This window comes from Plecotus auritus (genome assembly GCF_963455305.1).
Source record: "Plecotus auritus genome assembly, chromosome: 11".
Lineage (NCBI taxonomy): Eukaryota > Metazoa > Chordata > Mammalia > Chiroptera > Vespertilionidae > Plecotus > Plecotus auritus.
Window position 1 is genome coordinate 36,369,101 of NC_137777.1, and position 14,309 is coordinate 36,383,409.

The 14,309-nt window shown below is 39.1% G+C and overlaps 1 protein-coding gene across 2 annotated transcripts in view; it reads right to left on the reverse strand.

Annotated features, from left to right (window-relative positions):
• CYP7B1 (cytochrome P450 family 7 subfamily B member 1) overlaps nucleotides 1-14,309 on the reverse strand; it is a 437,344-nt gene that overhangs the window by 14,179 nt on the left and 408,856 nt on the right. For both annotated transcript variants that reach the window (XM_080647030.1, XM_080647029.1), the window contains exons 3-4: nucleotides 10,696-11,283; nucleotides 10,011-10,217 (exon numbers count right to left, since the gene is read on the reverse strand). In XM_080647030.1, coding sequence (XP_080503156.1) covers nucleotides 10,011-10,217; nucleotides 10,696-11,283 — 795 coding nt within the window. The remainder of the gene's footprint in view (nucleotides 1-10,010; nucleotides 10,218-10,695; nucleotides 11,284-14,309) is intronic.

Sequence of the window (14,309 nt, forward strand, 5' to 3'; positions counted from 1 at the left end):
ATATAAAAATATTCTGATTCAGTATCCGCTGTAGGCAAAAAGCTGGGGACTGTGTTGTGCTAAGATGCTTTACGTACAATGTCAGTGTGAAGAAAAAGAGCAAATGAAAGAAATGGTGGTAGAAAAAAGGCATATACACTTTCTCTTTTGCCCTCAGATCTCAATTCTAGCTGTAATAATTGACAGATGATTCTCATTTGCAGATTTAAAGTGAGGAAGCAGCGTTGGACCATCAATAATGCATGTTACAATGCAAACACAAATAAGCACATCCAAGTTTCTGCCTCACACTTAAGCCACGTCTGTGTATGTGGAATGAATGCACGGTGACATGGCCAGGCTGTTAATTTGGGTCATCTTAATGATTGGTGCAGACTGTTATACCATCTGATTAGCCATGGTGATCAGTGGATAGCAGCGATGACTGGAGTGAAATGAACAGCCAGGCCCTGCCAAAGTCTACTTGGGTGATCTTAGGAAGAAGGTAGGTGAGAAAGGGAGGGGGATGTGGAGGAAGTGTGCTCTAGAGGGTGTGAGGAAATGGAGGGAGGGTCCAGATATGTGAGTGATTTTATTCAACTACCTTCAAGACAGATGAGAAGGTAGATCTGAAATTGTAATAATCAGATCATTCAAAGTAAAAGAACTAATTTTGGGCTCAACAACTGTATATTTTAAATACAGTTAAAAAAACATTGGAATTGGTAGAAATGAATGCCTACTTTCACTATGCTTTGCAGATATACCCTTCGGTTTACTGCTAAAATGTAGACATGTAAAGTCAACATTCATATATTCAGTAAACATTTATCCAGGGCCTACTCAGCAAGGCACTGGGCTACTACTGCTGGTGTGAAATGGTAGCTGACATACGTAGAAAAGAGAGAACACAGCGTGTGGATTTGGCCTTCAAGGCTCCTGCAGTTTAGGTAGTTCACCGCTGTAAAGTACATATAAACAGAAATGCTTCTGAAGATCCTAGTGAAGATATTGTACAATTTCTGATTGGCTATCTCCAATGATGGCATTCAGAAAGTCCATTTTATTACAAAGTGTTTTTTTGTGTGTGTGTGTATGTGTTTTTTTTTTGTTTGTTTTGTTTCTACTGGGCTAAAATTGTCATTCCTTTCATTTCTCCCCTTTAGAAAACCCAAAGGCCAAAAAATCCTATCTAATAAAAGAGTAATATGCAAATTAACCATCACTCCGCTACACTCACAAGCAACGCTCACCAGCCAATCAGGAGCAAGTATGCAAATTAACCCAACTAAGATGGCTGCAGCCACAGAGCGAGCAGGAGGCTTGGGTTTCCCAGCATTGGAGGAAGCCAAGCTTTCCGCATACCCTGGCCAGCCCAGGCCTCCACTCAAGGCTAAAAAGTTTCAATTATAGAAGTTAAATAAATCCCCCAAAAATGGTGGCAGCCACGGAACTGGAGAGAGCAGGAGGCTTGAGTTGCCCCCAGCGATGGAGGAAGCCAAGCTTTCCACACACCCTGGCAGGCCCAGGCCTCCATTCAAGTCTACAAAGTTTTAATTATAGAAGATAAATAAATCCCAACAAAAATGGTTGCGGCCATGGAGCGAGCAGGAGGCTTGGGTCCGCCAAAGGCTACAAAGTTTCAATTATAGAAGATAAATAAATCCCAGATTCCAGGGCCTCCGCTTGGGTTGCCGGGGGGCGTGGCTGGCCTGCAAGCCATCACAGGCCCCTCGCCCAGGCCGCCCCATGCCCAAGGGAACCCCCACCTTGATCCGGGACACCCCTCAGGGCAAACCAGCTGGCCCCCACCTGTGCACCAGGCCTCTATCCTATCTAATAAAAGAGTAACATGCAAACTGACCATCACTCCAACACACAAGGTGGCTGCCCCCATGTGGTCAAAGATGGCTGCCCCCATGTGGACACAAGATGGCTGCCACAAGATGGCCAGCAGGGAAGGGCAGTTGGGAGGAACCAGGCCTGCAAGGGAGGGCAGTTGTGGGCGATCAGGTCAGCAGGGGAGAGCAGTTGGAAGGGACCAGGCCTGTAAGGGAGGGCAGTTGGGGGCGATCAAGCCTGCAGGGGAGGGCAGTTAGGGGTGACCAGGCTAACAGAGGAAGGAAGTTGGGGGCGACCGGGCCTGCAGGGAAGGGCAGTTGGGGGGGACCCAGGTCTGCAGGGGAGAGCAGTTGGGGGGGACCAGGCCTGCAGGGGAGGGCAGTTAGGGGTGACCTGGCCTACAGGGGAGGGCAGTTAGGGGCAAACAGGCTAGCAGGGGAGCAGGTAGGCATCAATCAGGCTGGCAGGGGAGTGGTTAGAGGGTGAACAGGCTGGCAGGCAGGCAAGCAGTTGGGAGCCAGCAGTCCTGGATTGTGAGGGGGATGTCCAACGGCCCGTTTTGGCCCAATCCCACCAGGATCGGGCCTAAACCAGCAGTCAAACATCCCTCGAGGGGTTCCAGATTGCAGAGGGTGCAGGCTGGGCTGAGGGACACACCTGCCCCACTCCCCATGCACGAATTTTGTGCACAGGGCCTCTAGTAATAATAATCCTATTTAATAAAGAGGGAATATGCTAATTGACCATCAATCCGTCACAAAGATGGCTGCACCCACAGCTGAGGCCAAGTTTCCATAAGGAGCCTTAATGAGCAATCAGCAGGGGCCTGAGGCTACACCCTCCCCCACCCCAATGGGGCTTGACAGGGGACCTCAGGCCATGTCCCCCACCCGGCAGGGCTTGACAGGGGACCTCAAGGTGCACTTCCCATTCTGGTGCTGGGCTAGGGGACCTCAGGCTGCTCCCCCCGCCCTAGTGCAAGGCTGGGGGACCTCAGGCCATGCCCCCCACCCAGCGGGGCTTGATAGGGGACCTCAAGGTGCACCCCCAGGGCTGGGTTGGGGGAACTCAGGCTGCGCCCCTACCCAGCAGGGCTTGACGGGGGACCTAAGGCTGCGTCCCCCCGCCTGGCAGGGCTTGACGGGGGACCTCAGGCCATGCCCTGGCGCCAGGCCAGGGGACCTGAGGCTACCCCCCATGCCCGGCAGGGCTTGACAAGGGTGGGACTGGCTGGGTCTGGATCTAGCCCAATTGGGGGTGGGGGCGGCCGGGTCTGGGTCTCATGCGATTTTAAGGTGCATGTGGGTGGGCGGGGACTTGACTCTGGGTCCCGTGGTGTGCCCCAGACTCTGACAGAAGGAAGGTTTTCATATACATTTTACTAATTTTCTTTCATCTCTGACACTTCTATTATAGAGAAAGGGCAAATAGCAATATTAAATTATTTCCTCTAATTAATCCCCTTTTAATGTGCACGAATTTCATGCACCCGGTCACTAGTAATACTAATAATGTTCCATCCTAGATCAATGCAATCAGAACCAATGCATTCATAAACACTTTACATTTGTGCCTTTAAACCTTGATTGCACATCAGAATCATGAGCTTGCACCCAGGCCCCTGACATCAGAACTCTGTGGGTGGGACTGGGTTTGAGTATTTTTGAAACTTCCCAGATGATTCCAATGTGAAATCCAGGCTGAGAACCAGGGCTTTAAACCCTTTTCTACTCAGCCACACATTTCCTCGTCCTATTCTTACGCAGTTGATTTTCAGACCTAAATACAATAATCTGCATTCTCATTAAATTTCCCTTTCAATCCTTTCAACTCCTGCTTCCAGCATTCATTAGATTATCTAACCCTCTTAGCTTTGTGCTGAGCTGGAAATGTGATAAACATCCAAATCAGTATATTTTACTTTTTAACCAATGTTTCCTTATATTATGTATAAAATTTTCTGTGCCACACCAGCACAGCCAAGAGTGAACCTGAGTGGGGGTGGTGAAGGATTAAGAAAAGACAGACAGGAAAATGAAAGCTGGGTCGTGGTGGGACACTGTCCTCTCTGATGGAGAGCTAGCGACAGTGCCATGGACTACAAGCCCTGTCTTTATTTTATAGCCAGATGCCACGAGGCAAAGTTAAGGGTGTGGTCAAGATATTTACAACATTCTTGTGGGTTTTGATCCTACTCAATTACATGCACCTGAACTCTATCAAGCCAACATCACTCAGGCATGTGGGGCCACGTGTTCGGACCATAGGTTCAAGCTTACAACTCTAGCTGTTGGCTGTAATTGTGCAGGGAGGGCTTTGCACGTGGCAATGAGTGGACTGTGCCTTCTCATTAGTCCAAGGCTTGAACCTGTCCTAACACCGTGGCTGCTCTCCACAAATTTCACTACCTATGTACCCTTTTATGGAAGATGCCACTCCCCCCAGCTCCAGTTAGAAGTTTCTAATATGAAGCAAAATTGATACTGCTTGTGCATCCCCACTGGAAGAGAGGATTTTGTAAACTTTCCTACTGTTGACTAAATGATGTACAATTTTAATTTCTCAAATACAAACATTTTATAACATTAAATAAGTTTTTTTCAATATAGTACCCAAAATTGTGCCAAATATACCACACTAACATGTTAATAATGAGGGAAACCATGTGTCAGGGATATATGGAAACTCTATTATCTTTGTAACTTTTCTGTAAATCTAAAACTATTCTAAAATGCAAAGTTTATTTTTATTAAAAAAAAAAACTCCATAAAATTCTGATGTGAACCTCTAGCCCCAACTTCACACTCAAACCCAATTATATTTGAGAATTAGTGATACATATCAGACAAAAACTAGGTCTTTGGTATGTCTCTAGAGCATTTTTCCAGGAAGTGACAGTGTTTATAGTTTAGCACTGAAGTTAGGCCTGGCATCAATTTCTGGCTTCTCCACTATCTAGTTGTATGATTTGGGGTGGTTAATCTTTCTGAACCTTGTTACCCAAGAATTAAAGATAACTCTTGAGGATTAAATAAGCTAATTACATAAAGCAGTTAATACAGTGCCTGCTACATAGTAAAATAATGATTAATACTGTTGTTCCTAATGTCTCATCCTGAAATAAAAAATAAAGTTAACTCTATCATCACCTAGCCCACATTTTCAGATCTTGTCCGTGTGAATAGCATGGCTGGCTTTGTTGAATCATGATACAAAGACTTCCTCTTCCCTCTCAGTTCAGACAATGAAAAGGACTCCAGTGATTTCTGTGTCAGGCAGGTCTGAGGGGAAAAGGCTGGGTGTGGACAGAGAACCCAAGTTAAAGTCCTGTCTCTCTCCTTTACCTCCATGACCTGAGGGAAGTCATTTAGCACCCTGAGAATTTTATCATCTGTATAAATAAGGGCAAAATAATAGCTGCCCCAGTCCCCCAAGTATCTTGGGGAAGATCACATAAAACAACATAAGTCCATTAAGTTGCTTTGAAATATTGAAATCATCAATAGAGTTAATATGGACTATGCCTAATAATCACTATTTGTTAGTAATCTTTATTTTTTCCAACTAATCGTTTCTTTCTGTCCCCTCCCAACTACTCACAAAAAATGGGCTTAGAAATGTCTTATAGAATTTTACTGAAGATCACAGCAAGCTTATAATTCTAGAGTTACTATAATACACAATCTCCTCTTTTAAAAGAGTATTAAGATTTTGCTGAGCCCCAGTTTTACGGCACTTCCTTTTATTCCAATATTCCTCACTTGGACCACATTTGCAGCTTTTCTGATTTTCAAGGTATCTCATTGAACAAAATTGGGTGCCTGAAATTCATCTGAGCAGTTCAGGAGTTATAACCCACTTTGCCTTACATTCTTACTTAAGAGTTCAGTTGCTCTTTTCATGTGTGCTAAGCAGAAGATACCCTTCTGTGGGGTAAGGCAGACCTGAATTTGATACCAGCTTGGCTCACAGATACTTGAAAATAAAGAAAACAATATAAACACTGTAGGGGTGACATCGAGGTTAAATATCATCTTGGTGATAACAACAGATAATGTTCATTGAACCCATACTTTTTATTAAGTTATTTATATACATTATTTCGGTAAACCTTGAAGAAGTGGGACTCAAGATTATTTGCTATCTATTAATCAAAATGTCAATTTTGAGACTTCCACTCCTTGTATTATCTCTTACTTTTCTCTTAGAGTTTTTCAAACTTTTATTTTATCAGCAACTCTTTCTATTTAGATTTAGACTCCCCCAAGTAACCCCACTATAGTTACTAAATTATTTTAAATTTACATTTAAATTTAATGGTAGAGATCTTTGCTAAATTTACATAACATTTTAGTGAGGTCATAATAAACAGAGTTCCTCTAATAAGTATATAAATATGTAAAAATATAAAGTTACATTTTTCTTTAAGAGAAAGATAGAATGGTTTTAAAGAAATATTTTTGAGAGCATTGGATACAAGCATAAATCCATTATAACCGCTGACAACAGACGATTGCTTTGAGCTTGATATTTAAAAACCTAATCTATGTTACACATTTTAACTTTTGCTGACATTAGGTGTATATTGATGTCAGAGGAAATTTGATACGTTTGAGGCCTACAGGATTGGCCAAAAATGTCAGTAAGATGTGCACAATGATTTGCATCACCTGTACCCCATTGGGTACTGCCTTCTTGTCTGCTCTAGAGAAATCATTTTTGTTTAGGAATAAGACATCCTTTTCTATGGCATTTTAACTTTCCTTTTCAATCTTGCTGTTTAATAAATGTATGCTGATATGCAGTATCTCTTGTCCCTCTCCTGTAGTAATAACAAAATTCTCTGTCTTGGTTAAAAAACAAAAAAACAAAAACACAGTATTCATTTCATCCTTGTGATTATTTTTTACAATAATAAAAATTCATGATATCTCTATAAAAAGAAATTGTAATACTTTCAACAATAAAAACATTTTTTAAAAAATATATTTTATTGATTTTTTACAGAGAGAAAGGGAGAAGGATAGAGAGCCAGAAACATCAGTGATAGAGAGACATCAATCAGCTGCCTCCTGCACACTCCCTACTGGGGATGTACTCGAAACCAAGGTACGTGCCCTTGACCAGAATCGAACCTAGGACCCTTGAGTCTGCAGGCCGATGCTCTATCCACTGAGCCAAACCAGTTAGGGAAATAAACTTTTTTTACAATACACAGAACTCTTTCCTTAAGGAAATAATAATAAGAAGCACATATACTCACACCAGGCAGTACACTGCAAATACTTAATTCTATAAATTTTGCCTATTGTACATATAGCTCAAGCTCTTCTAATATACAGAAATACAGTTGAGCTATGACTAGATGCAGAGGTTATCTATTGTGTTACTGAGTCATAGAAAAGTTTGCTGCACTCTGCATAAAACAGTCTATCTCATGTAAGTAAAAACACACCCTATTTTCTACAAGATTAAATTCTCATAATGAATGTTACCTGATCTCTGCTGGTAACCGAGGTTGTGGAAAACAGAGGTCCACCTTCCAGATGACGGAAGGCATGCCTTTAATCAGGTGGATCCTCACTCATGTGGGATTGCTATTCATTTGGTGAAGGTCCGTGAGCTGTAAATTTGAGTCCTCCAAAAATGAAAAGCTCTAGCGCTAGCTATGGACTTGAATAAACCCAAATTATAACTCTGGAACCTGCCATTTATTTTGGTCAAATAAATTTAAACTTTCCTCTTTTGATATTATACTTTTAAAATGATCCTTTCTTTCAACAATGAGAAGCTGAATAAAAAGAGGTGATAAATTTCAACTAAAGTTTTATGAGTAATAACTGTCTATGAATACAAACACCTATTCCTTGAAGTTTATTTGCTTTACTTTTCATATACATAATCTGATTCATAAAATGCAACTGAATATGTGGGAAATGCAACCTTGATCTTCACAGAACCACAAATCTTCTATTCATAATATACTGTGTATCCATGTGAAGGCAACTGTCCAGAACTGTACACAAATTTTGTGCATTTCTTCCCCATTAATTCTCAAAAGAAAAATAAAATAATATTTGAATTTTAATAATGTGGGATTATTTTCTTTCATGAAGAAAATTCAAAATAACTTTGATAATATGTGCTCCAAACAGCAAACTGTAAGGTGACATATTTTCCCTAATTGACTGAACAAGCTAGCCAACTGTCAATACAAGGCCAGCTTCTAGCTATTGCCTCTGATGGGTTTTATCCTAACCAGTGGGAACCAACTGGCAGTGAAGACCTGTAGGGCCTTCACATGCACAAGATCCCACCAAAAAACCTGGAACATATTTAGAAGATAAAAAATTGAGGCCAACATGGGTTAAAATACTTGCCTACATTGTCAAATGAGTGAAGCAACAGAGAAATATAAAGACTTATTCCTCCATTGGTCCGGAGGAACTTGGACTATTATACAGTAAATGAACCATAGGATGAAATATCAATACAGAAGGGACAGAAGATAACTCATCAATATGGATTTAACTTTGGGAATTAAAGTTCATCACATATGCCCTAACCAGTTTGGCTCAGTGGATAGAGTCCCAGGTTCGATTCCGGTTAAGGGTCCCAGGTTCGATTCCGGTCAAAGGCATGTACCTTGGTTGCGGGCACATCCCCAGTAGGGGGTGTGCAGGAGGCAGCTGATTGATGTTTCTCTCTCATCGATGTTTCTAACTCTCTATCCCTCTCCCTTCCTCTCTGTAAAAAAATCAATAAAATATATTTTAAAAAATAAAGTTCATCACATAATCACAGTGGTCTTATCAAAACTAGCAAAGGAGAATGCAATTCACCGTCGTCAAAAGTTCATGTCACCGGTACACAGGTATATGTAGAAACAGAAAAACACCTTAGTCACTCCTGACCTCAAATGTATTTAACATAGAGACCATGCATATTTCATAAGTCAGTGAATCCTATATAATAAAGAGGGAATATGCAAATTGACCACCACTCCATCACAAAGATGGCGGCACCCATAGCTGAGGCCAAGTTCCCATAAGGAGCCTTAATGAGCAATCAGCAGGGACCTGAGGCTAAACCCTCCCCTGCACCCATGGGGCTTGTCAGGGGACCTCAGGCTGTGTCCCCCACCTTGTGGGGCTTGATTGAGGACCTCAAGGCACGTCCCCCGCGCCCCGGTCTGGGCTGGGGGCCTCAGGCCACGCCCCCCATCCTGGCGCCAGGCCAGGGGACCTGAGGCTACGCCCCCTGCCCGGCAGGGCTTGACAAGGGTGGGACTAGCCAGGTCTGGATCTAGCCCAATGCAGGGGGGGTGGCCGGGTCTGGGTCTCACATGATTTTGAGGTGCATGTGGGTGGGCGGGGACTTGACTCTGAGTCCCATGGTGCGCCCCAGACTCTGACAGGAGGAAGGTTTTCATATACATTTTACTAATTTTCTTTCATCTCTGACACTTCTATTATAGAGAAAGGGCAAATAGCAATATTAAATTATTTCCTCTAATTAATCCCCTTTTTAATGTGCACTAATTTCGTGCACTGGGTCAGTAGTATTTTATAAAATATTGACATTTCACATGAAGTAATTTGTTTTTTCTTTTCCTTTGCTCTCTCCCTTGCTTTTTTTTTTTTCTTTTTCACCCCCAAGTGTGTTTAAATCATGAACTTCCAGTGGAAATCACTTGTACTACATTTTTGAGAATCATGTACTCTAAGCTATATAAAATATCCTAATTGCTGCATAAAAATATAGACATCATTTTAGGGTAGTGTAATATGTTTTGTACATTTTTGCATTCCTGAAATACCTTCTTTTTTCAAGCTCCAAATACCTTTCTTGACAAGATAGAGCAGCAGTGTTTGGAAAGCATTAGCATGTCAACAGATGCTCAGAATCAAATGACTTAATAGGCAGAAACTATTTTTTTTCCAAATAATTGCAAAGCTTTGGTCTAGTCTTTTGCATACCTTGCATAGTTAATTACCTAGGCCTTAATGTTTACATGCAATGAAAGTATCTACAACTATAAACTACATAATTTATAATTGATGTAAATGGGTGTTATTATGTCAATTAGACAGCTGTGTCCTCCACCTCTTGGTAAACAGCTTTGAGTGATAAACTGAGTTAGTAGAGAAGTAACCTTCTTTTCTTCATAACAGTTAAAAATAAATTACCTAGGTAGACCAGGCTGTCCAATTGTTCTCTGGTGATGTGGATGGAAAATCCAGACCCTTGCTTTTGACCTGTTGACTGCAGCAAATGGTCAATTTCGTCACGCAGCACTGCCATAGCTTCTGGGTGCCGTAGAAGGTAATAGATCGTCCAGAACATAGTTGGAATAGTGTTTGCCACAGAGGCCCAGAGAAAGCCTAAATGATGTGCTGGGAGAAAATAAGTGAAAAGGAAGATTAATAGCGTTTATTACACTGATTAGATTTGCAGTGTGCTAATTAAAAGATGTTAGGACACAGACCCAGCCAAGGATCAGTGCATGCTAATGAGGACCAATAGGCTTCTGAAGTCTAATTTTCTGCTTAATGAGAATAGTTTAAAATGTAATGTGTGTGGGGGGTGGGGGTGGGGAGATGGGGGAATGAGATAAGAGGAGTAAATGCAGCTTAGCTATACTCTTTCTCATTATCACCATTAAGTATCTTGTTTTACCACCTCAGCAAAAAAAAAAAAAAAAAAAAAAAAAAAATCAATTATCACAGAGGGTTGTTTCAGAGTAAAACATTTTATCATTAGCCAATTAGAGCGAGCATAAAATTTTTCAAGGTCGCCATTTTGTCTTTTTATTTCAAAGGTCTATTGTAAATTATTCTATTTTAAACAAGTAATCATTCAGAAGTTTCTTACCTCCTATTTCAAAGTCCTTGAATGTATAGTATTTCTCCAGGATATCTTGCCTCATTTGAACAACTTCTGACCATCCTTGTATATTAGCCAAGTTTTCTGATGTCAAGTGTTTTATAAGTTTCTTTTGAACAGACTTGACATTTCCTAGAAGCTCAATGGGTATATCTGATAGTAAATATATGAATTTGGCATCAAATTTAAAAAAATCATCTTTAAGTTCAGTAATAAATTCTTTCCTATCACCAGCAACAGATTTTCCATATATGGTTGCAAATGTGGTCTCAAATATTATTGAGCTGCAGAATGTCAACAGGTATGCCATGTCCCAATTTGTGGTTTTAAATAGTTTGGGTTCAAAAACTTGTTGTAGGTTCTGCGTCACGTTTTCCATGAGTAGGTCCAAAGATTTCCCTTGTAAAAGTTTATAGCAGTCATGAAGCTCATCGTTCAGGTCATCATCGGTCATCAACTTTTGGATGGAAAATACTTTCTTTAATATATTCTTACTAAACATTCGAAAGCTTAATTTCTGGTTTTTCATCACTGACTGGTACTGGTAAGGGTCCAGAATAAATGTTATGTACTTTCCTAAAAGAAATGAGAATATGAGCTCATTTGTTAGCAAAGTAAACAGTCCCCCCACTCCAAAATTTGACAATATTTTAATGAAAATTAGATCTTAGTAACTAACATCTAGGAACGTGCAAAGTTTAATAAAAATCCATTTCATTCAAAGGTCCACTACATTTTCCTTTTAAAATGGAAGATAATGGAAAAAACTCTAGAAGCTTGAAGTTAAATATTCTGAAATCTTAACGAATTAATAAAACATAGTATAAGCCCTGGCCAGGTAGCTTAGTTGGTTAGAGCACTGCCCCCATACTATCAAGGTTACAGGTTTGATCCCTTGTCAGGGCACATACAAGAATCAACCAACGAATGCATAGATGGGTGGAACAACAAATCAATATTTCTCTCTCTCTCTTCCCCTTCCTTTCTCTCTGTAAAAATCAATTAAAAATGTTTAAGGTAGTGTACTCATCAAATTTTTATTTTAACTAAGTACCCAAATATTTAAATTATCCTTTAAATATACTCAGAATCCCTTGACTTAAACATTTCTCATATTTTCTCTCCAATAACATAAACAAATAACAAAAATATCAAATTGGTAAGATGACATTCCACTATTGATTTTTTTATTTATACTTCATCAAGAGCTTTTTCATAGTTGGTATCGTCTTAGCTTTGGCTGGATACAGTTATTTTAACTTAAATAAATGAAGATGTGGTATGAAGTAGGTACTCATAGATGAATTCCTAATTCAACACTAACAACAAAATCACAAAAGGCCAGTATTTTCATTTGTATAGATGAGAAAATAGTGGCTCACAAAGATTTAGTAACATGTCCATGGTCACATACTGAAACAGAATGTCAAATTAGAATTCATTCATTCATTCATTTATATTTATTCAACTTTTATTAAAATCCAGACATCTGGTTGGATCTTGTTCCTCTTGAGGTATAAAGATGTAAAGAAAACATTGTATTATGTGGATGGATAGTGATATAGCAGATGTGTGAGGCAGAAAGTGGAATCTGCTTCAGTCTGCTTTCAGAAGTTATTAGAAATGGTTGAGGTGGTGACATTTGGTCTTTTCATACATTAATGTTGTCCAACCTTACTAATTAAAAGATTTAATGTTCTGGTCAAATATACAATTTCTTCCTGATTCTGATTCATGAAGCTTGGAGTACCTAATACTGTTTTAAGACTCCTTGTAATTATATGTAATATGCAGATAGTATTAAATAATAGCATTTAATAAGTTTTTTCTTCCCAAGAACACACATGAAGTTTAGATGCTCCTATATACCTTGATACCTATTTATTGTCTTCTAGAAAAACAATAAATAATTAGACCTTGAAGAATGGAGGATCATCTACACTTTCCTCTTAAACTTATCATTCCTCTGTGTGTGTGCAGGTATGTTTGTGTAGCTTTCTGAGATAAATGACTTCTTGCTTATTATTTATGGTAACTTCAACAGCATCACAGAACTTAAATTTAATTTGGTAAAGATTTAGGATAAAGTTTTGGATAATTTTCAACCTAATTCTGGTAAAAGCTTGGGGGCAGAGAGGGGGAGAAGAGGGAAATGGAGAAAAAAAGGGACATATGTAATACTTTCAACAATAAAGATATATAAAAAATAATCATTTATATCAATGTTCAACATATGATCTAGAGTGCATTTTTAAAAAGATAAATGTTTTCTCTTTTATAATTTTATAGCATCATTCAAGATTTTGATATACATGGAGATACATGCACTATTATTTTTTTCTAAAACTGAATCATATGACTTAAATTTTATTCACTCTATTTCCTCTTGATTTACTTAATAAGGAGGGGCCAATATAAGAATGAGAGCAAGCTAGAAATGACTACTCATTCTTGTCAGATCCCAAAGCTACATCTACAAAATCCACTCAATTGTTTTTCCCTCTGGGGAGAGGAAAAAGGACTCAACTGGATTTGGGCATATTTTATTACACCTGCCTTATACCATAGCAGCTTAATTAAATAAAATTGCCAGCATCTGCCTGATGAATAATTGAAAAAAAATCAATTCTCTTATTTTGCAAAAGACATAATTTTAGGCAAAGCTGTGTATTTTCACAGGTGGTGATTCATACTTTTCTCCTTTCACTAAATGAAATAATTTTACTAAATATCTTTAGGGTTATTTTAAATTTGTCACTCAAGTTCAGAGAATGTATGAAAGATTCAGTCTGTGATACACATAATTATCAGAGTATATTTTGAATTTTTTCTATAAATTTTCCACCATCATCAAAATCTAAGTGGAAAGACAAAACTCTATTCAGCTATGAGAGCATGAGCTACGGGCTGCTGGCCTACTGAAGTATAGGCTGTATGCCGGGTAGAGTTTTTGTCTATAATTCATTACAAACACATATTTATCCCCTCTCTTTTTCTTTCTCTATCTCTCTTGGGGGGTGAGAAACTGTAACATTAATTTTAAATAAAATGAATAAAGGCTAAATGTGTAAAAGCATTCTGGTTAGCACTAGATTATTATTTTTTTAAATAAGCAGTTGTTGCATATAGTCTCTCTGATGTAAAAATCATTACTGATCAGTTTAAAGCAATTTGTAGATAAAATTCTCACTGTTTTCAAGGCTCTTTACATTCTAGGATCTGTATTTTCTCTTTCTCATTCTTATTTTAATTTTCTTCCACATCAAGGCATTGTGTTTTATCTATCTCTCTGAGTAAGATGTGGATTTCTTTAAAAGTGGATGTTTTGATTTTCTGGATTTTACTCTTCAGCTGGGTTTGGAAGTACTAGTAACCCTGGAGATGTTAGCTGGCTTTCCAACTTTTAATCTTCAGTATAAACAATTTAAGCTAAGTTTTCCAAAATTAATATTAATTTAAACCATCTGTCCACCATCTGCTAATGTGAGATGCAAAACCAGAGTTTCTTTGTAATCTTTAATCAGGCAGTTAGGAAAACACATATACATTCATAAAATAAATTTAAATTTCTTAACAAAGGGAACCTGAAAAGTTATTTTGAA